This window comes from Labrus mixtus, chromosome 4, assembly GCF_963584025.1.
Source record: "Labrus mixtus chromosome 4, fLabMix1.1, whole genome shotgun sequence".
In the NCBI taxonomy this organism is placed as follows: Eukaryota; Metazoa; Chordata; class Actinopteri; order Labriformes; family Labridae; genus Labrus; species Labrus mixtus.
The window spans coordinates 22,886,674-22,908,936 of record NC_083615.1 but is presented as its reverse complement, the minus strand read 5'-3'; the positions used below and the strand labels follow the sequence as shown (position 1 = coordinate 22,908,936).

Here is a 22,263-nt window from a genome sequence, read left to right as displayed (position 1 = left end):
TACAAGGCTGGAACTGCTCGACAGAATAACCTTCTGGAGCATATCATGACAGGTTAAGACACAAATTATTGAAGTAAAATCTTCCAATTCATATTGTCATGACTGGCTCAAAACCAGGAACAAATGACGGGAGGAGACGAGGAGTTACTCCCAAAAATATGTTACAATTATTTAAACTGAAGTAAAATTATTCGATGTAACAAACATTAGGAGATGTGGATGTCAGTTAATCAGTCGTGTAAGGGTGTATGCGAGAGTGAAGGACTGATGAGTGATGTGTTGTGTGGAAAGTCAAACAAAAGGCAAGAGCAGGCTGGCTAAACTGAAGAAAAGCTTCTCTCTGTCTTTTATTCTCCCTCCGATGAGGACGCGGGGCCTTCTCTTATGGATTGGGAACACCCGACCAAGGTGTTCTCATTTCATGATGACCCAGCCACACCTAGTGGCACCTGAAACACACAGACAGCACAACCTGCAAAACAAGCAAACATGCAAGCAGCAGGGGCATCACAGTATAGTTACAATAATCTGTCATTGCAATATTTCACAACTTTCTAGCAACTGGAGGAGAGAAGACTGTTTTAAAAATTATAAGTCCAGTTTAATATCCCCAAAAATAACTGGCATCTCTTTTTCAAACTTCTTTAATGTGAAAAATATCAAAAACTATGAGGCAGATCCAGAAAGAAATGTAGATCTGCTTGACATAAAACAATCTATTCTTCAGTATAAGGGATTAATTATTTTTATAATTTGTTCATTGTCACCTTTTTACTTCAGTTAATCATGTCTTCCACTGTATGAATTTAAATGATTTTACCAGGAAGATTCCCGTTAAGATAAAATCTCTTTTTAAAAAGTGAGTCTTGGCTAAGATGGCAGGATTTAAGTTTCAAAAAAAGAAAACAACAAAAGAAGAAGATAAGAATACGTCTTCATTTAACAGGGGTTAATGTTAAATAAAACGTAGATAAAAAACAAATTGATAATCAATCATCAAATAAGCTCGTAATAAATGTGTACATTGTCAACTGAACTTTATTTATACAGCACCTTTCATTCATTCAATCATGCAGCCCAAAGTGCTTCAAAAGCGTTTTCAGTTCTTATCATAGACTCTTCTCTGAATATGTTTTTTTAGATGCATTGTGGTGTTTAATTTAAAGATCTTACAATATCATTTTGAAATGCCTTAAGTTGTTTGTGTCTCTCTTTGTCTCTTCAGATGACACTGATGGATCTCCTTCAACTACTGCAGAGAGTCAGGTGAGAAAGAAGAACGAGACACAACCCTCTTGTTTATTGACTCTGATGTGTTGTTTATCTTGAGAAATAAATCGAGTACAAACTATTGTCAAATAAAGCTAGTACATGTATACCGTACAAAGTCTTGAGTCAATCTCACCAGATGTGCTGACTTTTTTACATTCATTTTTTCAGTTTCTAAGTAAATGACAACCTTCATTTTTTCTGGTTGTGTGATTCCTGATAATATTGGCACGTGATCTGAGTTTGACTTCTAAGTTTCTCATTTTGTAGAGCCCAACTGATATATTTGATGGCCAATATTACCGATGTGGCTCTAACACAGATATATTCATGACCATGCGGGCTGACGTGTGAACTTCCTAACTGAACCTTTATCCTGGTATATAAATAATGCTTGGAGAAACTTAGAGATGCATCACAGTTGTGCAGGTGGTGCAGCTCCACACCAGAGCTCATGACAAGGTATAATAATGTTACAAATTCCTTTTAAAAGTTAGAAGACTGCAGTATTCTGGCTCTAACCTTTAACATCCATATTGGTGCATAAACCATATGGAAAGAGTTATTTTCATTCCAGGTCAAAAATCCCTATTATGAACACCAGACTAGTTATCTGTGTCATTGTTCCTATTACTGTATGTATGAGGGCTATTATTTTCCCAGTAAATTTGTATAATTGGAAATGCTTTGTATTTTATGTCTGCAGAATATAGTTAGCCATAATTTTGACAGTAGACACTTGATTGTCTTTGGAATTAGGTTGTATTAAATTTGGTATTGGCTTCACGAGTCGCCCTTAGTAAGTAAGAAAACGCAGTGACAAAATCCAATCCTTGCGTTGTTGTGGTTCGTCGTCCCTCCAGGTCGTGCAGTCGCTGGGCGTGGCCATCTACCAAGCTCTGGACTGGGGGCTGGACGACAGCGAAGAGCGGGAGCTCAGCCCACAGCTGGAGCGCCTCATCGAACGCATGGCTGGCGGGGACCAGGCTGAAAAAGGTGACATCAGGAACAGTACAACAGATGAGGGCTACAGCGGCCAAGAAGAGGAGGAAGAGGAGGAGGAGGATGAGCAAGAGGGAGCCAGAAGGCCAGTGTTTACGTTCCGCAAAGTGATGACGCTTTGTGCGTCTCGGCTGGCAAACCCCAGCTTGGCCCCGGAGCACTACCAGGCCGTGTGCAGGGCTCTGTTTTTGGAGACGCTTGAGCTACAGACCTTCCTTTTTAAGATCAGAGATGCTAAGGAGGTAAGTTTGTTTATAATGTCTGTTTTAACTTTTAATACTTAAACAGGAAAACCTGATTCTAACAATAGGTGTTATCAGACCAAACAGTTCTGGGGACTTTTTGAAGAGGAACTATCAATTAGGGAGTTCCCTGAGAACTATACACCACTTTTTTCCGTCTGCATTCGCTCCGCCATGGTACGTACTCTGAAGCAGGAGCTAAAAAATGGTTCCTCTCAATGGGGTTCTAGGAACTAAAAAAGTTCATAGCTCCTGCAATGCGGAATCAATAAAAAAGGGGGAAGGTTTCAACAGTTCCTAGAACTATGAAAAAGTTCCTGCAGTCCCAAAACGGCTAATGTAGCTTTCAACCTTGAAGAAATATATAAAAGGATGGTATGACCTGCTTTCATCTTTTTCAGTACATTTCTGCCTCCAGAGGCCTGCACCTCAATGGCTGCGTGCACTTTGATTTGAAATACTAATACAGTCCTGCATTAATATTTCTGTTTTCATGCTACACAGCAGAGACAGATAAAAAAAACAATGCAACTGCCTCCACAGTTTCTTTCCAGATCTCAACCTCCTAGAATGTCAGCTTCCCTTAGAAAACTGTATCATCTCGAAAACTATCTTTTAACATTTGTGCATGCAGAAAAAGCTGGCAGAGTCGACATTATATAGCACAGAAAAATGATGGGTTGATTGTTAGAAACTTTAGATTATTGTTAATGTAATGATGGCCTTCATTAGCAGAAGGTTATCTATATGCATGTAACCCTGGTAACGAGTCGGGTAAAGAAACATTACAACCGTCACTGTACTGCCTTTACTGTACTCGAGTCTCAACAAAATCCCTAATACTTGAAACGCCTACCAATGTGCTGTTTAATTACAGAGTTAAAACAATGCACTCTTGCTTTTTGTTGCACAGATGCTGAAGAAAATCTCAACAAAGGAAGTTTTGGTGGACGGATCGACAGCCGAGCTGGACGCACTGAAACACCATGACTGGGTGAGATGAAGAGAGCGAGTTCCACAGTGTGACAGGAAGAACAATACAGCTATGTGTGTGTGACAGAAGAAGGAAGGGCTGTGATGTTGTGCTCATGCAGATGTGCCTGTTGTTGTTTCCATGCCAGGCTCGGCTGTGGGTGCAGCTGATGAAGGAGCTCCGGCAGGGAGTGAAGCTGAAGAAGGTGCAGGAGCAGCCATTCAACTCACTGCCCACAGAGTTCAGCCTCACTCCCTTTGAGATGCTGATGCAGGACATACGAACTCGCAAGTTCCAGCTGCGCAAAGTTATGGTGAGCCACGAGTCTCTGATTTAAACACCAAGGCATTAGTAATTGGTAAATGGACTTGAGCTTATATAGCGCTTTTCTAGTCTTCCGACTATTCAAAGCGCTTTTACACCGCCTGTCACACCTACCCATTCACACACTGATGGTAGTGATCGCTATGTAGTATCATCCATCAGAAGTAACTAATCCCATGCATACACCACCACCAAAGCAGCGGGAGCAATTCAGGGTTAAGTGTCTTGCCCAAGGACACATCGGACATATTGCTGCCATGGTGGTTGTCATAATTTCAGTATCAGGTGTCCATACCGATGTTATTAAGGAGTTGACATTGTCAGCTAGTGAAAATCAAAATCAAAACAATTGTTATTAATGTGTTAATGGTTAGAAAACAGAACAACAACAAAACATTTACAGGTCTCTGCTAAGAACATGTAATAAATGAAACATGTAAATATGGAAGACGTAACAATAAATCAAAGAAATAGTGGTGTTTATACATTTGTTATTTATCAATGGATTGTTATGGATGACCTGTTAACAGAGCCTGACTGTGGTTTTGTCTACTGAGGCTCCTGTTGGTCATATAAAGGCATTAAGCCCTATTTTTTTTAGTCTCTCTAATGCGCCACATACCGTATAGTCCAGGATTTTTTACAGAAGAAATGTCATGTTGTATGTGGCACCTCAAGCCAGATACATAATTCAGCCTCTATTAATGAATATTAACCGTATTAATGAAGGCTTCTCTCAGCCTTCTGTTGTTCTGGCAGTGGTCGCTCTTATACCCACGTGACTCAATTCTAGTGTTGTATTTTTTTGTCTTACGCAGGTAGACGGGGACATTCCCACCAGAGTGAAGAGAAATGCTCATGAAATTATTCTGGATTTCATTAGATCACGACCCCCACTTAAACCAGTAAGTGTCCACTTAAACCAGTAAGTGTGGTTAAGTAACTTACTTTACTGTGTGTTCACTACAGCAGTGAGCTGAATGGACATACAAGTGCAAAAGTATTTGTTTCAGTATAAACAGAAAACCACTGGTGTGATTTTTGAGTTTTATACAGAAGGATAATTTAAGACTGTAAACAAAAGGCTTAGAAACAAAGATATGATTCAAACAGAATAGTGTTAAATAAGATTTTGTCTGTAGATGTAAAATTTGAGTTAATAAAAATGTAACTACCTCTTTGACCTTGGCACAGTCGTTCCCTGACTGAACCTCAGTATAACATATCCTGCAGCATTAGCATAGATAGCTGTGAGCGTGCTAACTAATAGCAGTTGTACTTTTTGATATACTTTGGACTATGTGGATGAATATGTTATGTTTGTACACTATAGTTTTCATTTAAGTCTGTGAGCCTGAATAATATTTATTGTAATGATAGGTCATGTGACCATTTGTGCACAGGATACCCGATTGGTCACTCAATCAATAATGTTTTTTTTTTCATCTGATCTACTGCTACTAAGGGTCCCTGTTGACCTGTTGATGTCTTAATCTCTGTCATAGAGACACAGCCTAAAAACACTGGAGAGGATTTAAAAATGGCAATTCAACCATGAACAAGGTTTTCATCTCTTTCAGATTTCTCTGAAATATGGATGTGTTCTTATTATTCTCCTCGTTAGGTTTCAGAGCGCAACCTCCCTCCTCCTCCCCCACAGAAGAAGTCCCTCCATGACCTGGTCCTGGCTGGAATAAAGCAGGAAAGAAAACTCCGGCCTGTGGACCCCTCTGGCTCCAGACGTGAGTGGACGATCAATCACCACTGTTTCTCAAGAGAATTCCTAAAAGAACCATTACTGTACAAGAAACGCTTACATCTGTCAGTCTAAAAGGCAAAACTTTTCTCGATCAATCTTAAAGTACATTAATGGATGAAGTTTATTATATATGCTTTTCGCCAGGCCACGTGTCACTTAGTAAGTGATGGACCATTGTTCCGCCAAGTGTAGAAGTTTTTCCCATTGGCTGCCCCTTAACAAAATGAGTAGGAACATTTGTTCCATATTGTAGCTTCAGATGCTATAAGTACTCAAGCTTCTTTCAGAGCTACAGTTATTGTGTCCATCCCTTACTCACAGTGGATAACTTATAGAGGGCCAACTGTGGTCAAAGAACAGCTTTAATATAGAGATGAATGGTTCTACTGAAGGTGAACGAACTCTGATAAATACTGACTACACGGCTGATGCTGTATTCTTTACACTGTGTACAGGAGGCTGTGAGGGTCAAACTGAAGTCATTACATACTACAGTTTCCAACTTAGACTGTGATAAGAGTATTTTTCATGGTTCTATTGCTTTACATAAATATTGACCAGACAAGCTATTTAAGGATCAAGGTCGATGTGCTTCAGGATGTGTGCAGTGAGGTCACAAAACACACTGAGCCAACACAACCAGGAGTGGACAAGTTGCTGTGTTTTTAAACTAATGTTGTTTGTGAGGACTAGAAATAATCTTTCTTCTAATATTAGAGGGACTGACTTTTCAGTCAAGTTCAAGTCTTTGTTTTTATAGGCAGCATACCTCCAAATATAAATGAGAAAGGCACTTAATCCTTCCAGCTTGTTTTTAGAGGTAAAAAATAAACAACAAGAATTGTGTTTATTTCCTCTTTTAGGGCATTCATAATCATACATTATGTTGTGTTTTTAAAACTGTCAATTGTACTGTGAGTTGAAAAACAGTTTGACATCATGAGATCATTTTTGCACAGGTTAATATAAACTCATAACACCTGTGCTTACTTTGGTCTGTACATCACAGCTTATGTAAATAGAGAAAAAGCTCTTCAGTTAAGTTTATCTATATTTTTTAAACAAAAACAATCTGTATTTTACAAGGAATGATAAAATGTGCATTTAATAAACGTTTTTTTTCTCTTTCAAATGGAGCGATGTGCCAAGTTGTGTTAAACCAAAGCAAATAAACACATTGATTACACAGGTCAAACTCACACTCAACTGTATGTACGCTTTCTTTGAAGCTTTGAGAATGTTTTTTTGTCTCTTGAGCTGCTACTATATCCATCTCGTCATTAACTTTTTCTGTTTGCTGTGTCTTGGTACGAGGTGAATCCAAATCAAGTGACAAACTTTGTGTGAAATTGTCAAATTGATTGGACAATGCTACAATTTGTTACTATAGAAAAAGTAATAAGTGAACCTTTAAGTTCTGGTTGCACTGAAAGAGGAGCTCCTCGTGCTATACAACTAAACAGTCTCCCATAAGGATCCCAGTACTACTCAAAACAACATTTAATACAGTGGTAAAACTGTAAGGGCAATGCAGTTCAAAGTTGTTTGCTTGAGTACAATTATTATGAACAGTGGTGTGGTTATATCTTGTTGATGGTAAAATGCTGCACATTCTAAATTTCCCTGAGTGAACCTTTCCAAGGGATTAATAAAGTTCCTATCTATCTGTGGTACATCATGGAATCACTGCCCTCTCTCAGTTTCTCTGTTCTTGTTGTGTTTGGTTTCTCCTCCCTCAGCGTTTGGCTCGCTGCCCTGCCTGGCTCAAACTTGTCCTTGTGATGTCAAATCCACCTCATGCATCGACCTGTCTGTGTCTGAACTTGGATCACGCCTGCCGTCCCGCCCTCGTGTACTGCTCAAGGCTCCCACTCTGGCCGAGATGGAAGAGATGAACATATCTGAGGTGAGGCCAGACGCTGAGATATTAGTAGAGGAATCATTGGACTCATTGTTGCTGTCTCACAGGGCTGATCCGCAGCAGCAGCAGCAGAGACTCAGTGCTCCACTTTCAGAGGGTTGAGATGCCTGTATGCTGATGGAGGACAGCACAGTGCTGGAAAGGGAATATTGATTGAGAGAATCCTCTTCTCTATTTTACACTCAATAACTTCGGGAAATCAAAACGTGATGTCTTTCTCCTTGTGCTGTATAAAAGGGGCAGTCAAAACTAACTCCTGCTCAGTCCAGGGGGACAGCATGTTTACTTTTTTTCCAACTTAGTTTCAATATCTTGTTTTTTTTCTTAATTTAAGCATAGTGTGTGAAAACTGGATTATAAAGGTATAATCCAGTTTTAATATGCAGCATAGGTAGAGCTCATCTTCTCCCCTTTATTCTCTACTACCTTTTTAATACCTTTAAACAAATATTTTCCTGTGAGTCTTATAAAACAGCTGTTTATTTCTCCACTATGGTCACTGCACATGAACAGCTGCAACATTAATGCTGAAATAATTGAATTACAGTTATACACTGATGGTATGTTATTATATATACTTTCAGGTACTTTGAGGTTTTTGAGATTAACTTAATTAAAATAGTAAATTGTGGGCTTTAACTTAAGACAAGGTGCTTCTTTACTCTGGTATCATAATTGGCCTTTAGAAAATACACCGGCAGCTTTATTTGCCTTGCTTGGAGCGAGTTGTTCAAGACTAATATGCCCAATATGACAATATACACACAATATTTGATCATCTTTCTTTTGACATCCCATTCCCCTTCTTCCCCCTCTTTAGGAGGAGGAGTCTCCAGACAGCGACTTCAGGAGGGCTGAGAGCTCGCCCACACCTCTAAAAAGAGATCGCTCCTTCTCAGAGCACGACCTGGCCCTGCTCCGTGGTGAGATGCTTCCCTCGCTCTCTGAGTCGTCCCAGCTGGGTGGTGGGGTCATGCTGAGGGGCGAAAGGCCTCGGTCCAGGACTCTGACTGGAGCTGGGCCGCCTCCTTATCAGAGAGGTCAGTTTGTACATGATTGTGCTACTGATTCTCCACTTAATGAAGCCGCTTCCTATTCTTCACTCTTTCATTGATCACGTGAATATGTCCAATTACACATAGCATATGTATGAAGATAAAAATATGGTATTGTATTATGGTATAATATTATGGTAATGTAGTCTGTGGCTTTTCCAGCCTTCTTGAATTTCCAGTGTCTTTTCTATGTCATGTCTTTACTCTTGAGAAACCTTATGCACAGTGTGTGTTATTGCTCAACACATTAATGTGATGCTGGTTGATGACCTATCAATATATTGGCAACCTTTCTAAAACAACTACTGAGACTACAATTTCATCTAATTAATTTTAGAGTGAGTTTGTTGTGGTCGATTAAAAGTATCATATTGCCATAGCAACACCAAGGGCTCCCTTTTGCTTATGTTTTCGTAGGATGCGGCAGACAATCTGAGTGCATGTCTGACTGCATTTGATCATATTCTACTCAGTGTTTCATTATGACATATGGTCTACTGGTGCCCATCAAGCTCGCATGTTAAATACAAACACGCGAAGCTCATCTTGCAATGAGAGAGTTAAGAGAGAGTTAAGTGTCAGTACAACAGGACAGCCCTTTGTCTCCTGTGTGAAACTAAAATCAGTTTGGACACCAAAACCAACAGAAAGCATGCAAGAAGAAATGCAGTTTGTGTTCTGTATGATCTAAATAACATTATTTATGGATCCTTTTATTTGTAGCTGTAGTCTCCATTATAGTTAAGGTTAAATCCAAAGATGGCCTTTATAGACCGCTGATCTTAATAGATGTTCATATTTGGCTGAAATGAACATTAATTGGGATCAGCTGCTGTCATGTTTTTATTTTGCATGAAAAGCTGTCACCTTCTGTGGCAGATGATTCACACTGCTTGCAGTTTTAACTGTCCTCCCACAGATGGAGACAGAGTGCCAGTTTAACTACTTTCTGCAGTCTCCACAGACACTATTTTTTGTCCTCCATTTATGGATTAGTGAGCTGGAGATTTGGATATTTTTACATAGTGTAAAATCATACTCATGGTCCTCATAACCGTATTAAGCAGGTAGCGGCTGTATCAGTGATTTTATATTAGGAAATTAAAATGTAACATACTGTAATCTTTTGTACCACTTTTACCAAATGATTTTTTATTTTATTGAAAGAGAATATTTTTCAGGGTTTAAGTTCTCCTTTCAAGGCAATGAATGATTCATTTGTTGTTAAGACTTTGTCCCCACCGATTCAATCTCAAACCTCAGGTATATCTCAGCACTAACCTCATTAAATTACTGTTAACGTGCTGAAATAAGAGTCCACTGTGATCAAATCCTAACAACCTTGCTGACAGGGACTTGGCAGGAGCTTTATCTTCCATCAAGCTGTTGGGAGTGTTGTGATGGATTCTAATCAAATACAAAGATGTGCTGATAAAGTGTAACCCAGTAAAGCTAATGGGTTAGCCACAGGGAGGAGGTAAATTGTCTGATGGCCATGATTCTTGCTTTAGCAGCCCCGCCATCCATATCCAGAGATAATTGTTTGGGAAACAATGCAAACTTTAATCTGTTCCTGCTGCAAGCTGATCCACACAGCTGCACACCACAAGCTTTAGACCGTCATATCTTGATGGAGATTTATGTTGTAGTTCAGGACTTTGCCTACAGGGGGCTCCCTTGTCTTCATTGTGAGAGTGTAAGCCTGTAAGCTGCCATCAACAGCTGATCCAAATTATATGCGCTAATGATGTTTACCCACCTTCCTCTCAGTCTGTTTACTTTCCATTAGAGCCAAATTGACACCTTCCATTTGCAGGATGGAAGAGGCACCCAGTGTGTGTTCTCTTTTAACCCCCACCACCACCACCTCCACCACCTCCACCACCTCCGTCAGAGCCTCTGCTGAGCTCCTCTTTTAGATCTACCTCTCACAGTGATCTAAGTTACAGATGGAGCAGCATGGGCTCAATATCTCCACTGAAAACAGATGAATAATACATGGCAGTGTGAGGGTCGACTGACAGGCATGCTGAGATCTGAGACACAGCTGAATGATGTGTAATTTATGGACTTGTTAGACTGGGATTTGTGGATTTCTCTCGTTCACTTTCTGATTCTGTCCTACATTGATTTGATTGTGTTTGTTCCTTCTATTAAACTCTAAATTCTTCCTACATTTTCAACCACTTCTCCTTCTCCCCAGCTTCCTTCCCAGTTCACGGCTGGGTGCCGCCCTCTCCGGCCCGACTGTCTCTGAGTTCAGTCGATGAGACCACTGAGCCGTCAGAAACAAGGTCAGGCTCCAGAGCTGAAGACAAGAACCAGTGGATGGTGAGTTTGCGTTGGGGCTTGTTTAGCTCAGTGTGAAATGTCCGCAGTCCTGCTGATAATGCAGCAACAACATTCACCTTGTTAAGTCAGTTTCATCAATGAATAACTCTTTGGGAATGAAGTTTCCCTAAACACGTAAATAATTTGGTAGTAAGAGTATTTCAATTTAATTGCATACAAATAATTCTTTGAATTTCCAGAAACATTTGTCAATAGACAGAACTTGAAGGTTGATTTTATTCTATTATTAAGAGATAAGAAAAACGTATTCATTGGGCAAAGTCACTTAGTTGAAATAATTGTCTTTTATCCTCACGAGTGCGTGTTCAGTCAAATTACATGATCATGATTTTCAGTAAATGTGCCTTTCTTTATGATTTAGACTTATGTCTGTGTTTTTTAGGGCATTCTATGTTGGCTTAAAAAACGACTTTGAAAAAAAAGCAGTCATCAATCCTTGTTGTAACTTTTTTAGAGCTTTCAGTCACGTCACTTCATCTTTGCTACAACGACTTTTGGAGGGGAATTCTAGTATCTGAAAACATGTGTCATGACTTATAGGTCAACATTTTATGGAACTGCCCCACTAGACCATTTCACCTGCCCAAATAGATCACTTCTTGAGATGGGTTGTAATGACTGCAAACTTACCCATTCAGGGTCAAATGTTTGTCAATGGAGTATTGTGGTTTCAGAGAAAATAAGAGATGGTTTTAAACAAAAAGCTCCTTACTTAAGAATAAAGTTTCACCTGTTCAGGTGTTCTTTCAGTAATGTTGTCAGACATTTAGAATAACAATTTTAGCTGAGCAGTGGCAACAGTAGGAACTTTTAGCAGATGTACTTTGATCAGGCATATTTTCCCACAAAGATCACATGAAAGCATGTTCCCCGGCTGCTGTCTGAAGCCATCCACTGCATCAAATCAAAAATATGTGTACCTATTAGACTTTTAATGAATCAATTGTTAAATTTAAGAGCCTCATTTATGTAAAAAAAAATAGCCTAGTTTAAAAAAACACAGGAAAACTATTTTATGCAGCGAAATAGTCAACTTAAACAGAAACCTTATGGCAATGAAACGATGAGATGAAAGATGCTAAATGGTCAGAGGAGCTGAGGCAAACTGCAGAGTCTACAGTAAACAATGGCTGGACTGACTGACAGTTTGGAGATTTTCTCTTCTTCTGCTGTCTGGTATGTTCAGGAGGAGTTCAGCCACCCTGTGGAGAGTCTTGCCTTAACGGTGGATGAGGTCATCAATGTGCGCAGAGTGTTGGTCAAAGCAGAGATGGAGAAGTTTCTTCAGAGCAAAGAACTCTACAATAACCTAAAGAGGGGAAAGGTAACATAGCAGATCTTCCCTCATTGCTGCTCTTTCTGTGCTATGTTTACTATGAATACATTTATTCACCAGGTTTGTGTGTTTTTTGTCAGGTTTGCTGCTGCTGCAGGGTGAAATTCCCTCTCTTGTCATGGCCATCTACCTGCTTATTATGTAAAAGGTATCTCATCATTTTGTTATTGAACCTATTTGGAATTTTTGAAAGATTAGGTTTCTTTTAAAGGAAATGCTTGAATTTGTATCACCTATTTAATGGCGTGCTGGATAGCCTAGTGGTTATGTTGTAATAATCACTTGTAGAGAATAATCAGTGAAAGTTTTTTGGTTTACTCCATTTGCCGAAAAAAAATATCTCATACCTGTTTACCTGCTGCTGACTGAAGCAATTTACTAGAGACATTCTAAAGTGTTTTGTAACTTTTCATCATGTAGACCCTAAAATATGAACAAATTGAGCCCATGTGTCCCTTTTTAACTTTGTGAGTTCAGTGTAATTACAAGTATTACTGCTACTGTCTCCATAAACATGGCAGCCAAAACTGTAAAATATGAACACAGAAAGAAACGTTTCCCTTGAAGCAAACCACTTTATGGCTTTATTTGAATTTTAGTAGTCACTACTAAAACTCACACACACTCACTCCTGATTTGTCCCCCCCCAAAATGTATCTGTAATGCCCAATACACAGAGGTTGTAGTCAAGTTGGCGGCCCAGGTTCAAATCCAATCTGTGGCTCCTTTCGTGCATGTTATTCCCCACACTCTCTGTCCCTGATTTCCAACTCTATCCACTGTCCTGTCTCCACAATAAAAGCACAAAAAGCACAAAAATAAATCTACATTAATTTCTCTCACAGATCTGTCTGCGGCTCCTGCAGTGCAAAGGTAATGAAACCATATTTTGAGTTATATTGATTCATCCAAAGCAATTGTGTTATGATTAAGTATGTGTCAGTGATTACTTTGCTTTTTTATTGCTTTGCAAAATGATAGCAAGAATGTATTTGGATGTTGAAACTCCTGTTCACAGATTGTTTTGTTTGGGACGTTAACCAACCACTGAAGTGGCTGGTATTCCTGTTAACGTCCTCTTCTGTTGTTCTTTTGTTGGTTTTGATTTGTTGCCGCGGTCCCAGGCTGTGTTGGATGTGTGGGTCTGTGCTCTGTAGGTTTGACGTTTAGGCTGTCTGGATTTTGTGCATTTTTTTTGTGTGTATGTGATTTCTAAATAATTTGTGTGTTGTTGTTGTTTGTTGGGGTGTTGTGCTACAGTACATTTTGTTGTAACATTAATTGAGTTCGGTCTTTGTTGTCTGTGACATTTAACGGTCATGGTTATGTGGTGTCTAAGTGTGGAGTTCTTAGTGTTTTTGTGTTTGTATCTATTCAAACTTTATAAATACTGGTTTAAATAATATTTGTCCCCTGTGTATGCTTTAATAACACTTTCTCATTTTTTTCTATCTTATTGTTTTTCCCCTATGATGTTTCTTCCCCTTTATGAAGATGAAGATCCCATCAAAGAAGATGGCCCATATTCCTGTGTACACTGTCGGCTTCCACAGCACTCCAAAGAGCCATGGGCACAAAAGCCAAGTCTATAAGTGAGTCTAAGTCTGTTATTAAACCCATTTGAGGTCAGTAGGGGGCAACTTCACAGATTGTAAGTGAATGCATAGGTGTCTAAATAAAAATAAATCCACTCCATTGATTGATAGGGTAGGGTATGCTTAAGGTTGTGGATACATGTGACCAATAAGTCCCTACCATGCTGACCTGTCAGCATAACAGTTTCAGTGCTATGGCATGATTTACACATTGCTACACTTGTATCCTTGTTGAGAGTTTACAATGACCTGTTTTAGAGATGTTATACCTGAAAGCTGCCTTTGATACAGTGGATCACAAGATCCTTTTCTCACACCTTTAGCATTGTGTGGGCATAAAAGGCACTGCCCTCAAATGGTTTGAGTCCGATCTCACAGGATGGAGTTTCTCTGTCCACCTGGGCGAATATTCTTTGGACACAGCCCCACTTACTTGTGGAGTCCTGCAAGGCTCCATTTTGGGCCCCTTTCCTTTTTTGTTGTATCTGTTGCCCTTTAGAGCAATGAAGTAAAGAGACAATATTCCCTTTCACTTCTTCGTTGATGACGTCCAAATCTATCTTCCTGTCTGAACGATTTTAAAATTTGGATGGAGTTGAATTTTCTAAATTTGATCGAAAACAAGACCAAGATTGTTATACTGTATTTGGCAAGCAACAGCTTTTTTTGATGACCTTGTTCCTACTCTTGGCCCTCTACTGTAGCTTCCCACAAATGTCAAAGTGTGAAAAATCTTATTCAAGATTCAAGATTTTTATTTGTAATGTTATCATCATCCCTGCAACGTCTCCAAATCATACAAAACACTGCAGCCGTCTGCTAACTGGGAAAAAAGATGACAGAATTGCACCCATTTAGCCTCTCTTCATTAGCTTCCTGTCTGCTAAAGGGTTGATTTTAAGATTTTATTGATTACTTTTAAGGTTTTAAATGGATTAGCACCTTCCTATCTTGTCAATCTGATTTACACTTTCATATTCCAGTAAGACCACTAAGGTCAACTAACCAACTGCTCTTTGTCCCAAGATCAAAAAAGAGGGGATTGAGCTTTTGTGGTGGTGGCTCCTAAATTTTGGAACAGTAATCCTATCCACATATGATCTGCTCAGTCGATCAACATTTTTAGGTCACTGCTGAAGACGAATCCCTTTTTGATGTCAATTAATTCTAGTTGACCTTGATCTTGTGATCTTGTGAGCATTTTCTTCAGTATCTTTGTTTGTGGACTCTCTTGATCTTTTTGGGGGATTTCATTTCAATTGGATTGTTTCTCTTGGTTGTAGAGCACTTTGGTCAACGTGATTTATAAATTGACTTGAGTTGACTACTCACCCTCTCAGACAAATATTCTGGTTTAAAAAACAACAACAAAGTGATGGAAAAAATGTCAAGTTTGAGCTTTCAAAAAACATTTAACAAAACAATGAGTGATAACATTATTTTCTACAGCCCATTCTTAGATAAAGTCTATGATTAGCTCGAGTGATTAACACAAGTAGGCTGATAGTAATGTCATTATTATTGTAAGCATTTAGTCATTAACCTAATCGAAGAATTTAACCCTGACCTGATGATCACATCAGAAGAGAAGTCAGGGAATGACTATAGTTTACACAATGCATCCCTTGGTAGCTAGGTAGGGCTTGAATCTGTGTTTCAAACATAACGGCAACACATCCAATTGTTGTCGCAATATTTTTATTGAAAAAAGTATTTATAAGGTAAAGGAACATTAATGTCAATGAAGACTGTCATGGCAGTCCATATTGCAGTTGTTGAGATAGTCCTAGGATTTTCTTTGTAATGTCCAAGGTCTAAAGTTATCTTGACATTTGGATGGACTCCTTGCTCATGATACTCAGGCTCAGTTTCCTCACAGTTCTTTCAGCCAATCGTGGCAGGTGTCCAAGCCAAGGGCAACTGCTCAGGCCAGGTTAAGAACACAGGTTAGATCTATTTAAGTCTGCCCGCCCCTCCCTCAAGCCACTGACTGCTAACCTTCTCCAATTTAAGAAGATACAGTCGTGTGCTTACCTCAACCAATCACAGATTGCCTACTCAATCCAATCACCCACCCCCCTTTCCATTGTTATATAATCAGTGTTGTGCCTCCTCTGAGGCCTCTAAGCAGCCATTATGTAATAATTACTCAGCTGTCATTAATGTCCTCACTCCTCATACCCGTGTGAAGACAAATGAGAAAGAAGGATTGTTTTTGGTATATTAGCACGATAACTCCTGTTTCGTACCTGTCATTACCACCACACCATGCAGCAATAATGACAGATCTAGAAGGTTTCACTAAAGCAATAATTTAATCAAAGCTGATGATCTTAATCTTTTGGTTGTGTCTATAATGACCTATCCAGTATGTTATTTTTTAAGTAAAAGCATTTATCTTGTTGTATTTAATTAAATAAGCTGAAATTAGCATACAGGATAAATTCACATTTATACTTTGGACAGTCAATATTTCTGTTTAAAATGCCACTACTACAAAGATGTTGAATTTGAAGCTGCAAAATCAAGTTTAAACATTGGTTGGAAGTCAAATTTTACACCAAAACTGAAATATCATGTAAGACTTGTATGCATGTCTCGCTTGTCCTCCTGTGAGCAGTTATTCCATTGTTAAAACTGGTTTAGCTACCAACCTTTTCTGTTCTAAACGCGATTATGACCTTGCAATTAAACCTTACATCCTCAGACTGAAACAAAATAGCTCAGTAAAGCTCATTTCAGGGAATTATTTTAATATAAAATGAATAGCATCAAGAGTAAGCTCTACTTATTGCTACTTATCTGAATTTATATCAAATTGACTTTCAACCCTGTTCATCTGCAGGTCTCTGCGCAGTTTAACCCGCCGCTCAGTGGAGGAGGAGTTCCCCCACCTGTACGCACACGGCTGCACGCTGCGCGACATCTGCGCTGAGTGCACCAAATTCGTGGCTGATGTAATTTCCTCCAGCCGACGGAGCCTGGACATCCTCAACAACACTCCCAAGAGGGAGGCCAAAGCTGCTGCTGCTGCTGCTGCTGCTCCTGCGGCTCCCCTGAGACCACAGCTGCAGCGACAGTCCAAGCTTGAGACTTGTCCTCCACCTCCCCCTCAGTGTTACCCCCAGCTCACTCCCCAGCACCATCGTCAACAGCTTCTCTTGTCATCGTCGTCTCCTTCGCCTCAGCTCCACACCAAGACCACGAACAATGTGAACCAATGAACTGTCGGGCCGATGTTTTATCCCTTTCTGCTCACACATGCTCACACATACATACACACACACACATACACACTTAATGAGTAGTTATTCTGCACTGTGCACACACACATTCACAGGAAAGGTAGAATTCTTCAAATCCAATTAAGGTCATTCTATAAACGATTGCTGGGTTGGAGCATTAAATTATCTTAATGGTTGTGCTTTGATGTATAAAGCTTTTATGATGATATATAGAAGACCTTTTAGTAAAAAAAAAAAAGAAAGCTAGGGATTCTGAACCACCACCGCCTCACCCATCATCTACTTTCCAACTACATCACACACGCACACATAATGCACATGCACTGAACCCCCCAGTCTCTTGAAAGTTTTGAGTGCTGTACTTACAGCACCATGACTTCCCTGCCTGCTGCTCACAGCAGCTCCTACAGCAGTAGGAGGTAGAGGGTGGATGAGAAAGCAGTGAGTGGGGGACTAAACACTGTGAGAGAGAAGGTGGAGGGAGTGTGAGGTGGCGGTGGTAGTTTGACGAGAATAAAAGCTGTACAGCATAGAGTCAACGTGTAACCCCTAGCATCTTATCTCCCTCTTGTTGCCTTGTTTTGTTATGAATGTAATTTAGAGACACAGAAACAGAATTGTAAAGTTAGAAGCTTGTACACAACACAGGAACATTTATTTTTAATTATCCAAAAAGGGATTTGTAACAAGTGGCTGCTGCATAATGAAGGCTCTTTTGCATTTTAGACATGCTTGTATAGTCCCAGGTACAGCTGGATGGGGTATGAAAGCGGCGACACTGTGAATGTAAAGGGGTGAAGTTGCACCTTAAACTGCTGCAGCATGATGATGCTGGTTTGAAGTGAGCAGATGAAACTCCCGCCTCTTACTCCCCATAGACGCTTGCCATCTGCTCTGGATTTGTAAACAAAAAGTAAAACCCAACTGCAATAAATTGTAACGACAAACACAAACAGTACTGCGTCTGTGAGTTTTTGCTGTTCACTCTGCATGCTGTGCTCTGTGCAGCCTATGAGGTCAAACTGCTGCACTTTATGCATAGATGTAGAAATCATTTTGATTTTATTTATTTGTGCAAAAGCATAAAACTACCAGCAACTAAATCTACAATATAGAGGTGACTTTAGCTTTTTCTATTCATCAAAGCAATGCACATATGTGTTAACCAACTGAGGAAGCTGGAGTAAAAGAGAACTCAGCAGGGAAATTATGCTCAGTTTTGGAGCTCACCATATTCACACAGTGGCAATTTTCCTCTGATGTCATGCTCAGGTTGGGTGTTGGTATAAATGCATACTGCTGTGTTTGTTTTAATTAGGGGCATCAGAAAGTTTTTATAATTGCATCACGCTCAATTAAAGAGCAACTGTAAAGACACATGAACAGTAAAGATCCAGTGAAATCTGACCATATATCAAGTCAAAACAACACATTTTAACAGCCTGTTAGCTTGACAACAGATAATGCTAGAATTTAACCACTTCTCGCCTTTTTATGTAACACAACTAAACAGTAATGTTAGCTGTCAGCCCCCTCCTAGCTATCAGTAAAATTGTCTACTAAACAGCTGAATGGTAACGTGAGCTGTAGCTGTATGGGTTATCAAATGTGTTCACTTTGCTTGAACTATGACAAGATTATTCTGTAGATTTGTGATAAAAATGTAAAAGATGATATCAATGTATTATCTATTCTGCTTACCCTCTTTGGCATCAACGGGCGCTGGAAGAGCTCAGCTGCCATAGAGAGAGAGGCAGGGTTCACCCTGGACAGGTTGACAGTCAATCACAGAGCTTACACATAGAGACGAACAACAAACAACGATTCAAACTGACAGTCAGCGTAGAGTCACCAATTAACCCAATAAATTTGTCTTGGGATTGTGGGAGGAAGCCGGACAGTCAAGCCCACTGTCCGGCCAGGGAAATGAACCAGGAATCTTCTTGCTGTGAGGCCACAGCACAAAACCAATACACCACCCAGCAGCCTGACAATTGTGTGTTATTTTATATTTTCTAGTGCAGTCCCTCAATCTAATGCCATAATGCTATAGAATTATTATTTGCATCCAGCCACTGCCGCCAACAAAATATTTCAATGTACAGTAAGCTCTATGCTCCAGGTCTCTTGTCAGCCCAAAGCATCCTACGTTCAATCTTAGTATAATCCTGCATGGTAGTTGGTTTAATGGCCCAAATCTTATTCTGCTGCACAGAGTTAGTTTAGAAATTTTAATAAATGTACAAATAATGTAATACAATCCCACTATATAAATGTGTAGGCCTATGGGAATACGCGTTGTTGTTTTCCTTCCCTCTTTTTTTAACCACCTGTTTTCTAACTAGGAGAAGAAGCAACAATGAGAAAATGCTTAACCTATATAGTAGGAGTTATGTAACCTGGCAAAGGGATCAAGATGTATAACTTCTATTTTAATTATTTCTCATTAATCTTTCCAGTTAACAACAAATAAGTATCATCTTAACTATTAACTATTGGTTGGGTCATGCAAAAAGAAGAAGAAAAGAAGAAGAAGAAGAAAATGCAGGTGTTCTTTCCCAATGATGCCTGTGCAGAAAGAATCACATCAGACTGTGAAGAAATCACTTGTCTGCATCAGGCCCCAGAAGAGAAGGGAAGATATTTTGTTGTGTGATAAAAGGGATTTGATGAATGAGCTCATCTTGTAATAATCACATCATTGAATTTCGAGTGCAACTTAAAAGACTGTTTTTGTTACATATATTTTTTTGATCTCAGGAAAACGACTTTTTAAAGCTATAGCCCAACCCATGGCCCAAGGGAAATCTACCTTTGTGAACTTGTAGTCAGCTACTAAAAGGATGAAATATTTTTAATATTACCTTTGACGTTTTTTTTGTGTCACTATGATTCATTTCAGCACCACAAGTTACTTTTGCTGTGATTTAAAGGGTTGTTATATGACAATGAATTGTTTTTAAAACTGGATTCTAATTTCAACCCTTAGCTGGTTCAGATTAAAGTATGACAGCAAATAAATAATGCTTATGTGTCTTATCGACTAAGTGAAGCTGATGTGAAAAAAAATCATCATGATTATAATCATGTTGTTAATGGATAATGAAACCAATACCAACATCCATCTTGCAAGTTTGTTGTCTTCAAATAATTAGATTTTTTTTTTTATCACCTTCCAGTCTATTAAGCATTTTTATACATTTCATACAATTACAATTTCAATAATTTGACACAGACAATAGGTAAACACCTTGGTTGTCAAAGAGAGATGAAATGTCTCTTTTATAGGGATGTAACAATTCACTCAACTCACGATACGATTCTCTCATGATTGATTTTACAAAATGAGACTGTAGACAAAGGATGAAAAAGATTCCTTTAGGGGCTTCAAACCCACTTGTCAGTGGTTTGGCCTTCTGATGTTCTTTTTCTCACAACAAGGAGGTGATTGGAGCTTCTCATTGTGGTGTTGATTAAATGCTTCATCATGTTGGTTGTGCTATTTGAGTAGTTCCCTGTCTTGTAATATTTGCACACAGTTTTTTGTCTTGTCTGTTATCTTCTCACCTCTTTCATTTTCTGTCTTGGGGAATCCAAAATGCTTCCACACCTCCGATTTAAAAGACGTTGGTGCATCCTCAATTTAAAAAATCTTGCTCTACAGCTGCTGATGCTCACCATATTATTGCGATTCATTTTTTAGAGTATCGATGTGAATCTTTTACCTTTGAATCAATTTATCACAATTTTACAATTAATCTTTACATCCCTACTCTGTTGTGTACTTCGGTAAGGTTTTGCAATGTTTTAAAGCCTGCATATTTAAAAGATTTTCTTTTCTTTCTTCAGGCTACCTGAATAGTTAATACCTGAACAAATAAAGAGGAAATCATCTCAAATTAGTCTGTTGAATGTTTTGTCAGTCCTTGAGAGTCTGGACCCTAGGAATGTAAGATTTAGATATCCTGTGAGGAATTTAATACGTTTTTTACTATACCACACGTCCACATTTATTGTATATGTTGCCTTCATTAAAGTTACAAGGCCTATCACAGCAGTGTAGCCTACTACTGATAGAGATTACATTAAAACCTGCAATAGGTAAACACAAATGTTTAGCCAGTTGTATCCATTAATAGAGAAAAAGAGTGAATGAATGTGAGTAGGCTTTGAACACAGTCAGTGTGTCCATAATGCTACATGGACGCCCCGCCTCTATCATCATTAATAAATAATCTACGGGTCTACATGTCTATTGGCTGCCTGAGTCTTTCATCCGGCTCTCAGTTCACTCTTCATGCACATAAACTTCGTCAAGTTAAAGGCCGTCAGATAGAATGAAACAGGAAATCAGAGGATTAAACTTTCAGTATAAATCATAAATGTATCAAACTGGTCTTGAAAGCTGCATCCACCGCTGAACTATAGGGACTTTTTTCAGTGAAAGTTACTGTAGAGTTTTTTAACCACCAGTCTTAGTGTCAAGTAATTCGTGCTTAGAGGGTTGAACTTTCCAAAAAATTGCCATAACTTTATGGCTGCGAGTCGGGACTTAAAGTGCTGAAAATATCTGACTGTAAGACCAGACAGTTTTTTTTTATTTCAGCCAACATTTAAAAGAAATCTGCTGAACACCATGTCTTTTTTGTTAATCTTGCTACACATAATTTTCAAAAGAAAGAAGTAATGGGCCTATGTAATAACATGTATGAGTTTTAACTAAAACTGTTTTGTAAATGAACTGTTTCTTCTTGCCTGTGTTTGGACAATAAGCCAACTCTTGTGTTATTAAATATTTTTCAATAAAGTCATAAAAAATCTTGGTTTTGCGAGTACATAGGCTAACATTGTCTCATGTGGGAATTATAGACTAAGTTTAAGGTTTATATTCAACTTTATTCTAAAAGATTGGCATTATTCTTGAAATTCTGAATAAACTTAATGAAAAAATTCCCTTCATAACAAGAATCCCTTCATAAATTGTTTCTTACTCCAGACTGGCTCAAAAACAAGAGGATTCGTGGTGAATTTTATTTTGAAAGATGAGAACGGATGTCTGTATTTGTTGCTGCCCACTTTGTACTGGAAGTCGGACAGCTTTACAACCTGAACTCAAAAACAAGCCCCTGTTGGGCTGGCCCATCACAGCCAGTTGTTCTTTTCTTTTCCCTCTCCCTCTCTTTTTTCGGG

At 39.0% G+C, this 22,263-nt stretch overlaps 2 protein-coding genes across 4 annotated transcripts in view; one reads left to right on the top strand and one right to left on the bottom strand.

The window, feature by feature from the left end:
* Positions 1-18,026, top strand: part of spire2 (spire-type actin nucleation factor 2) — a 28,661-nt gene extending 10,635 nt beyond the window's left edge. The window contains exons 2-16 of one of the 3 annotated variants that reach the window (XR_009672971.1): positions 1,226-1,266; positions 2,133-2,513; positions 3,427-3,507; positions 3,635-3,799; positions 4,629-4,715; positions 5,435-5,552; positions 7,309-7,475; positions 8,311-8,530; positions 10,749-10,876; positions 12,084-12,221; positions 12,314-12,381; positions 13,079-13,106; positions 13,358-13,386; positions 13,728-13,825; positions 16,674-16,773. Coding sequence is in view for 2 of the 3 variants with exons in the window: in XM_061036434.1 (XP_060892417.1) it covers positions 1,226-1,266; positions 2,133-2,513; positions 3,427-3,507; positions 3,635-3,799; positions 4,629-4,715; positions 5,435-5,552; positions 7,309-7,475; positions 8,311-8,530; positions 10,749-10,876; positions 12,084-12,221; positions 12,314-12,381; positions 13,079-13,106; positions 13,728-13,825; positions 16,674-17,052 (2,099 nt within the window). In the remaining variant the exon portion in view is untranslated. Of the gene's footprint in view, positions 1-1,225; positions 1,267-2,132; positions 2,514-3,426; positions 3,508-3,634; positions 3,800-4,628; positions 4,716-5,434; positions 5,553-7,308; positions 7,476-8,310; positions 8,531-10,748; positions 10,877-12,083; positions 12,222-12,313; positions 12,382-13,078; positions 13,107-13,357; positions 13,387-13,727; positions 13,826-16,673 lie in introns of all 3 variants that reach the window. The other 2 variants (XM_061036435.1, XM_061036434.1) reach the window with 2 other exon arrangements.
* si:dkey-238o13.4 (uncharacterized protein LOC560780 homolog) overlaps positions 12,796-22,263 on the bottom strand; it is a 171,544-nt gene continuing 162,076 nt past the window's right edge. Inside the window, exon 7 of the transcript XR_009672972.1 lies at positions 12,796-12,807. The gene's annotated coding sequence lies outside the window, so the exon portion shown is untranslated. The remainder of the gene's footprint in view (positions 12,808-22,263) is intronic.